This window comes from Homarus americanus, unplaced genomic scaffold, assembly GCF_018991925.1.
Source record: "Homarus americanus isolate GMGI-L3 unplaced genomic scaffold, GMGI_Hamer_2.0 scaffold32871, whole genome shotgun sequence".
Classification (NCBI taxonomy): Eukaryota; Metazoa; Arthropoda; class Malacostraca; order Decapoda; family Nephropidae; genus Homarus; species Homarus americanus.
The window spans coordinates 521,132-529,874 of NW_024748870.1; the positions used below are offsets into that span (position 1 = coordinate 521,132).

At 50.2% G+C, this 8,743-nt stretch overlaps 1 protein-coding gene across 1 annotated transcript; it reads right to left on the reverse strand.

Annotated features, from left to right (window-relative positions):
* Nucleotides 1-4,159: 4,159 nt before the first annotated feature.
* Nucleotides 4,160-8,204, reverse strand: LOC121853114 (uncharacterized transmembrane protein DDB_G0289901-like). The gene is made up of 3 exons (XM_042347055.1): nt 7,970-8,204; nt 5,747-6,402; nt 4,160-5,644 (listed from the first exon to the last, which is right to left on the reverse strand). The coding sequence occupies exons 1-3, from the start codon at nt 8,202-8,204 to the stop codon at nt 4,160-4,162; spliced, it is 2,376 nt and encodes a 791-aa protein (XP_042202989.1).
* Between the last annotated feature and the right edge of the window lie 539 nt (nt 8,205-8,743).

Sequence of the window (8,743 nt, forward strand, 5' to 3'; positions counted from 1 at the left end):
GAGGCCCATTAAGACTAGGGGCCTACTAGGACTAGGACCTACTTGGACTGGGGCCCATTAAGACTGGAGCCCACATGACCAGTGTTGTCAAGGATTATATCAGGGTCACACGGTGTGGTGGGAAGCCTGACCATGTGACGTCACCAGCCAGTACCAACCCGAGTTAATAACATGGGATCATCCTTAACAAATCTCTCCTAATTATCTGCTAATGACCTTCTTAAGTCATTCACTAAAGCTTTAGATTAGAGTAAATGTAGTTGAAAGTTTGAAGAGTCTTTTTAATCATTTAATATTTTGGTTATAACTTGACAGCTTTTGTATTTTGTGATAAGGGAATGAAACTTAGCATAACTTAACTTATTATGATGTAAATTTAATATTATGGTGTACAACTTTGACAAAAATAATAGAAATAAGAACTGGTGAGCCTCGCGTGTTGAGTCCTGCCGTGTTGTAAGATTAGCAGTGTGAGTGGGTAGGGGATGGGTAGGGGATGGGTAGGGGATAGGCCGTGGTGGGTAAGAAATAGGCCGTGGTGGGTAGGAGATGGGTCGGGGTGGGTGGGAGATGGGTCAGGGTGGGTGGGGATAGGTCGTGGGTAAGGAATAGGCCGTGGTGGGTAAGAAATAGGCCTGTGGTGGGTAGGGAGATGGGTCAGGGTGGGTGGGAGATGGGTCGGGTGGGTACAGGATGGCTCTCCAGGTGGGTAGGGGATAGGTCAGGTGGGTGGGATGGAAGGCCGTGGTGGGTAGGGGTTGGGGGTGGGTGGGGTTAGGCCGTGGTGGGTGGGGGATAGGCCGTGGTGGGTAGGGGATAGGCCGTGGTGGGTATGGGGATAGGTCAGGGGGTGAGATAGGAATGAGTCGGAGGTGGGTTGGGGATAGGTCAGGGTGGGCTGGGGATGGGTCAGGGGTGAGTTGGGGATAGGTCGGGGTGGGCTACGGATGGTCAGGATGGACTGAGGTTGGGTCGGGGGTGGGCTGGGATGGTGGGGGTGGGTTGGGGATGGGTTGGGGGTGGGTTGGGGTGGGTTGGGAATACGGCAGGGGTGGATTGGGGATACGTCGGGGTGGGCTGGTGATGGGTAGGGTGAGGTAGGGATGGGTCGGGGTGGAGCTAGGTATAGGTTGAGATGGTCTGAGGTTGGGTTGGTGTGGGCTGGGGATAGGTCGGGGTGAGCTTGGGATGGGTCGGGGTGAGCTAGGAATGGGTCGGGGTAAGCTTGGGATGGGTCGGGGTGAGCTTGGGATGGGTCGGGGGTTGGGTCTGGGTTGTTGGACAAACTTTACTTGGGTTGGTCTCGCAGTGTCCTACATAATGGCACCCAGTCGGAGGGTAAAACATGAATGTGTACTGGCACCAACTCTCTTTTCCATTTTCTTGGCTGCCTTCCTTACCCGTGCCAGTGCCATTCTAGACGGCGGGGTGGACATCCAATATCGGATGAAGGGTCTCCTCAACACAAAGACGACTCCAGGCAGACAAAGGTGCCGGCCGCTTCCATCACTGAACTTCAGTATGCAGACGACCTCACCCTTATCGCTCACACTGAACGCGACCTACAGGAGATCCTGAACACCTACAGACGAGTATACACACTTCGGCCCTGAGGTGAATATACCTAAGGCACAGATACTGTTCCAGCTGAACCTAGTTCAACCACGACTCCACCGTTGATCCAGGTTAGTACTACCCTCTCTAATGTTAACCATTTTCTAGGACCTTGACTCCCACCTGCCCAGCACAGCAGATATCGATGAAAAGATTCAACATCGGATCACATGTGCATCTCAAGCCTTCGGCAGACTCCGAACCCGTGTCTTCAGCTGTAGGGAGCTGAAATTATCTATAAAGCTGCACGTATATCGATCAGTGGTCCTCTCCACCCTGCTGTATGGCAGCAAGACATGGGTTATAAACAAGAGACGATCACTCCAAACTGGAACGTTTGGAGGAGCACCACATGAGAAGTTGTTGATACTTCCGAGTTAGCTCAACTGCATACCGAGGCAGGCAAGCACCAGCACTAGAAAGACGTTGCACCAGCACCAGAAAGACGTTGCCCCGCCCTACCCACACTAGATGTAGCCCTTCACACGTGCAGCATCAGCGGGCGAACCTATCGATCACTAATAACTCATATCAATTTGTCATCTGATTCCGAGTGACTGCTACTACTGCCACCGCTGCTTCTGCTGCTGTTGCTTCCACTACCACTGCTGCTGCTGTTGCTGCTGCTGTGCCATGATCGTGATGACGGCTAACTTGAAAACCTTAAGGATTCATATCACGCTCACACGTCCACAAAACCTTCCGAGTCCCCCAGTGGAAACGTCCACCGTTTTCTCTGTTTCCTTGATGACGTCATCGATAGGCCGTCTTTGTCTAAAGGGAACTTTGAATATAATCCCCGGATTTCGTAGCAAGACGCTGTATGTTGGGACCTGTTGCCATCCAACCCTTTGTAATCAATTTAATTTTGCTTTTGATAGCTCAGTCAGAGCATTGTTAGTGAGGATAATAGTAGGGAATGAAACGGAGTTCATAGTCTCAGTTGCAACGTCAGAGTGAACAGTAAATTAATTCATCGAAATAGAAGTAGGTGGACTCCCTGACCTATTTTGAGTGAGGGTGCTGCGGGCATTTCAACTGTTAGTAAGTGCTCGCCCCTTCACCCATACAGGTAGGCCATTCCACTCTGTGTTGTAATTCGCGCTTCTTTAAGTGATTTGACCCAATTAATAGTTGATTGTGCAAGTGTTATAGCAACGTAGTTGATATGCTCTGAGTGAAGTCATATTTACGTCTTTAACGTCCCCCTGAAATGTGATGTCGTTGTCACAGTTAGAAAGTGCTCGCCCCTTCACCCATACAGGTCCCTAACGCAGCCTAGGCCGTGTCTGTAGCGTGGATGTTGTATCCACTATGTCTGGGGAGATGTCAGAGGTCCAGTAGGATGAGTTACCTTCGTGAGACCCGACCGTCAGACACTTCAGACTACCTATGGCCCCCATAGCTGGCTCGTCTGGCCCTAACGCTCGGCCTGCGAGGTGACCCCGGATCACCAAGCCACACACCACTACCAGCCCCCATCATTGGTGGATGAGTGTCTAACTCAGTAGGGCTATTTGTGTGGTGGGGTTAATCCACTGGGATCTTCAGAGTTCGTCGGAAAGTACCCCATGGTGGCAGGACCCCATGGCGGTTGCTTGAGTATCACTCCTGACGACTGAGTGTTGTAGTGGCAGTTGCCCCTGGTCTTTATGGTGCTAAGTGACTATGAGAGTTATGTGTTATTGAGTATGTCCACCCAGTAGTGGTGTGAGTGTCATTGAGTATGTCCACCCAGTAGTGGTGTGAGTATGTTGAGCCTGAGGGCATAGTACCAGATTTCGTCTGTTGGTACATATATATTCTTTCTCCTTCCTCCATATTAATGTTTAAATAAATTTTGTATTTGTATATTGTGTCTATTATTTACCTACAGTATCTACCGTTATTTCTTCCCTATTACTTGATACTATCATTACATATACCTGTGAGCCTCCTCTCGTCACGCTACCAATGGTAATAAGTATGAGAGTAAAAGGAATTGTTACTGACACACAGGCCCTTATAGCTGTTGTTGCTTTCGCTGCCACAGCTGTTACTTCTGCTTCCGCCGCTGCTGCTGCTGCCGCTGCAACGTGCCAGTACAGTCGGTGCATCCTGTGGTTCTCATACAAGTATAACCTTATTTAACCTCGACAGAAGGGTAAATGAACTCCCCCGCTACACCATAAATAGTAACATGTGAACTACCTCACTGTATCGTGTTACAGGATACTATTGTATGTATTCATTTTGTATTGTAACTCTGGATTGAGGTTGGGAGGCTGTGATATTAATGGTGGTAGAGCTAGGTTGTGTTTACAGCTGGTGGTTGTCAAAGTTGTGGTTGTTTTCTGCCTGGTGGTCCCAGCTGGTCAGCCTCTCACTCGTGTAATGTTACCAAACACATCAACTGTGTTGCTTGTTCACCCCCGTGTGATGTTCACTCACTACACGCTCATGTTTTATTGTTTTTAAGGTCAAATAAATAGAGAACGACCAGACAGATTAACTGGGATGAAAAAATCATGTAGTTTTTATTTGTTCATTGATGAGAATAAAAACATTATATACAGTTTTGTGATATAATGTTTAGGGTGGTCGAGGACCACTGGTTGCTGCCCACCGTATTGTTCCTGCCGTGGCGTTCCTGCCATAGTGTTCCTGCTCCTGCCGTAGTGTTCCTGCCGTTATGTTCCCGCCATAGTGTTTCTGCCGTTAGTGTTCTTGCCGTAGTGCCAATAGTGTTCCGCCGTAGTGTGTGCCGTAGTGTTCCCGCCGTAGTGTTGTAGTGTTCCCGCCGCCGTAGTGTTCCTGCTGTAACCGCAGGTGCTCCGCCGTAGTGTTCCTGCCGTAGTGTTCCCGCCGTAGTGTTCCCGCTGTAATGCTCCCGCCGTAGTGTTCCTGCCGTAGTGTTCCTGTCCGTAGTGTTCCGCTGTAATGCTCCCGCCGTAGTGTTCCTGCCGTAGTGTTCCTGCCGTAGTGTTCCGCTGTAATGCTCCTGCAGTGCTCCCGCCGTAGTGTTCCTGCCGTAGTGCTCCCGCCGTAGCTGTAATGTTCCCGCCGTAGTGCTCCTGCCGTAGTGTTCCCGCGTGGCCGTAATGCTCCCGCCGTAGTGTTCCTGCCGTAGTGTTCCCGCCGTAGTAATGCTCCCGCCGTAGCCTGCCGTAGTAGTGTTCCTGCCGTAGTGTTCCCGCCAGTAATGCTCCCGCCGTAGTGTTCCTGCCGTGTTCCTGCTGCAGTGTTCCCGCTGTAATGCTCCCGTAGTGTTCCCGTAGTGTTCCTGCCGTAGTGTTCCCGCTAAATGCTCCCGCCGTAGTGTTCCTGCCGTAGTGTTCCTGCCGTAGTGTTCGCTGTAATGCTCCCGCCGTAGTGTTCCTGCCGTAGTGTTCCTGCCGTAGTGTTCCTGTAGTGCCAATGCTCCTGCAGTAGTGCTCCCACCGTATTGTTCCTGCCGTGGCGTTCCTGCCATAGTGTTCCTGCTCCCTGCCGTAGTGTTCCTGCCGTTATGTTCCCGCCATAGTGTTTCTGCCGTTAGTGTTCTTGCCATAGTGCTCATGCCGTAGTGTTCCTGCCGTAGTGTTCCCGCCGTAGTGTTCCCGCTGTAATGCTTAGTGTTCCCGCCGTAGTGTTCCAGCAGTGTTCCCGCCGTAGTGTTCCTGCCGTAGTGTTCCCCGCAGTGTTCCCGCTGTAATGCTCCCGCCGTAGTGTTCCCCGTAGTGTTCCCGCCGTAGTGTTCCCGCAGTAGTGCTCCCGCAGTAGTGTTCCCTGTAGTGTTCCTGTCGTGTTCCCCGTTAGTGTTCCTGCTGTAGTGTTTCCTCCAGTAGTGTTCCCGCCGTAGTGCTCCCGTAGTGTTCCCGCCGTAGTGTTCCCGCCGTAGTGTTCCTGTCGTAGTGTTCCTGTCGTAGTGTTCCTGCCGTAGTGTTCCCGCTGTAGTGTTTCTGCCGTAGTGTTCCTGCCGTAATGTCCCGCCGTAGTGTTCCCGCCGTAATGTTCCCGCCGTAGTGTTCGCCGTAATGTTCCTGCCGTTAGTGTTCCCGCCGTAGTGTTCCTGTCGTAGTGTTCTGTCGTAGTGTTCCTGCCGTTAGTGTTCCTGCTGTAGTGTTCCTCCGTAGTGTTCCCGCCGTAGTGTTCCCGCAGTAGTGCTCCCTGCCGTAGTGTTCCCGCCGTAGTGTTCCCGCCGTAGTCCTGTCGTAGTGTTCCTGTCGTAGTGCTCCCTGCCGTAGTGTTCGCTGTAGTGTTCCTGCCGTAGTGTTCCTGCCGTAATGTTCCCGTAGTGTTTCCGCCGTAATGTTCCCGCCGTAGTGTTCCGCAGTAGTGCTCCCGCCGTAGTGTTCCCGCCGTAGTGTCCTCCGTAGTGTTCCTGTCGTAGTGTTCCGTGTGTTCCTGCCGTTACCTGCTGTAGTGTTCCCCCGTAGTGTTCCGCCGTAGTGTTCCCGCAGTAGTGCTCCCGCCTGCCGTAGTGTTCCCGCTGTAGTGTTTCTGCCGTAGTGTTCCTGCCGTAATGTTCCCGCCGTAGTGTTCCTGACGTAATGTTCCCGCCGTAGTGTTCCCGCCGTAATGTTCCTGCGTTAGTGTTCCCCGCCGTAGTGTTCCTGCCGTAATGTTCCCGCCGTAGTGTTCCCCCGTATGTTCCCGCCGTAGTGTTCCCGCCGTAATGTTCCCGCCGTAGTGTTAGTGTCCTGCCGTTAGTGTTCCCGCCGTAGTGTTCCGCCGTAGTGTTCCTGCCGTTAGTGTTCCTGCCGTAGTGTTCCCGCCGTAATGTTCTTGCCGTTAGTGTCCCGCCGTAGTGTTCCCGCCGTAGTGTTCCTGCCGTAGTGTTCCTGCCCTTAGTGTTCCCGCCGTAGTGCTCCTGCCGTTAGTGTTCCTGCCCTGGTGTTTCCTGCCCGTAGTGTTCCCGCCGTAGTGTTCCCTCCGTAATGTTCCCTCCGTAGTGTTCCCGCCGTAGTGTTCCCGCCGTAGTGTTCTCTGCCGTAATGTTCCCGCCGTAGTGTTCCCGCCGTAGTGTTCCCGCTGTAATGTTCCCGCCGTAATGTTCCCTCCGTAGTGTTCTCTGCCGTATCGTTCCCCCCCGTAGTGTTCCCGCCGTAGTGTTCCCTCCGTAATGTTCCCTCCGTAGTGTTCCCGCCGTAGTGTTCCCGCCGTAGTGTTCTCTGCCGTAATGTTCCCGCCGTAGTGTTCCCGCCGTAGTGTTCCCGCTGTAATGTTCCCGCCGTAATGTTCCCTCCGTAGTGTTCCCACATAAGAACAAAAGAACATAAGAAAATAAGGAGTCTGCAATAGGCCGGTTGGCCTGTGCAGTGTGCAGTGTGCATGGCAGCTCCTGTCGAGCGTTACTACCACTCTCTATCATCCATGAATCTATCTAGCCTCCTTTTGAAACTTTCCAGAGTTCCCGCACTTACTACAAAGTTGCTAAGCTTGTTCCACTCGTCCACCACCCTATTTGTGAACCAGTTTCTTCCTATCTCCCTCCTAAACCTAAACTTATCCAACTTGAACTGTTGCTCCGAGTCCTATCCTGCTCGGATATTATAAGAACTTTATCTATATCCCCTTTATTGATTTCTTTCACCCACTTAAATACTTCTATCATATCTCCCCGCACTCTTCGTCTTTCTAGGGAATGCAAGTTAAGTTTCTTTAACCTATCCTGATATGGAAGGTTTCTAAGTCCCGGAATCATTTTTGTCATTCTTCGCTGCACCGACTCTAGTAAATTTATATCCATTCTATAATAGGGGCACCAGAACTGAACCGCATAATCGAGGTGCGGCCTGACTAGCACAAGATATAGTTGCAATAAGACCTCTGCACTCTTGTTACTTACACTTCTAGATATAAAACCCAATACTCTGTTTGCCTTATTTCGAACATTAACGCACTGTTTTCTAGGCCGTAGGTCCGGGCTTACAAGTACCCCTAGGTCTCTTTCACAAGTCGACTTCTCTAGGTTGATGTTGTTAAGGCTGTATACATTATAAGTATTTGTTCTTCCGATATTAAGTACGCTGCACTTGCTGGTGTTGAATTTCATTTGCCATTTTTCAGACCACCCCTGCAGTTTATTTAGATCCTCCTGTAATGCATTTGCATCCTGCCCTGAATTAATTTGCCGCCCTATTTTGGTGTCATCCGCAAACTTGCTTACGTCACTGCTGATCCCAGTATCTAAATCGTTTATGTAGATTATAAACAAGAGTGGGCCTAGTACTGACCCCTGGGGAACCCCACTGGTTACACGGCCCCACTCAGATTTAACACCATCTACGCTCACCCTCTGCGTTCTATCTGTGAGCCATGATTTTATCCAATTTAAAACTTTCCCCTCGATACCATGAGCCATAATTTTTCTCAGAAGCCTCTGATGCGGTACTCTGTTCCCGCCGTAGTGTTCCCGCCGTAGTGTTCCTGCCGTAGTGTTCCCGCCGTAGTGTCACACAGCACACAGGGCCGGAGGTCTTCACTGTCAGCCTCCGTGTCTCTGACGTCCTCTCATGTTCCTCATCCTCACGCACCTTGTCCTCACCTCCCTCTCCTGGCTGACAGTCCTCACGCACCTTGTCCTCGGGTGTGTCCTCCTCACACACACAAAAGTCCTTGTTTTCCATTATCAGTTTAATCCTCGACCTTCAACAACACAGGAGATTTTTTGTGACGTGGAATAATTATACTCTGGATAGGATAGGTTAGGTCAGGTCAGGTCAGGTCAGGTTAGGTTAGGTCAGGTTAGGTACTGACGTCAGCACGGTCAAAGGTGTCGACAGGTGAGAGCGAGGCGGCTTCAGTAGGTTGTGGTCTTGTCTCGTAAACAACCACACTTTTCATCTCACATTAATTGGTTGACTCGTATTGTCTGGTCCGACTATTTTTCCATTTTTTCTTTTTTCCTTTATTTTTTCGTTTTTTGTCATATATTTCTTGTTTTTGTTTTTGTATAATTTCAATTTCTATTTTCTTTACTATATTTTCCTTCTTTCCTCCTTTGTTCTTCCTCTTCTTCATTTCATTTCTTATTTTTCTCTTTGTATATTTTCATTCTTAATTTCCTTACCGGCTATTTCCTTCTATTCCTCGTATATTCCTCTTCTTAATACAATCTTAATTTCTATATATTTTCATTTTCCTTATTGTCTATTTTATCTATCCT

Excerpts from the sequence above, each read along its gene's own strand:
- LOC121853114 (XM_042347055.1), bottom strand. The coding sequence starts at position 8,204 with ATGGAAAACAAGGACTTTTGTGTGTGTGAGGAGGACACACCCGAGGAC. Across the intron at positions 6,403-7,969 it reads AACACTACGGCGGGAACAGA|GAACACTACGGCGGGAACAC; the intron begins GTACCGCATCAG and ends ACACTACGGCAG. Across the intron at positions 5,645-5,746 it reads ACTACGGCGGGAACACTACG|GAACACTACGGCGGGAACAC; the intron begins GCAGGGAGCACT and ends ACACTACGACAG.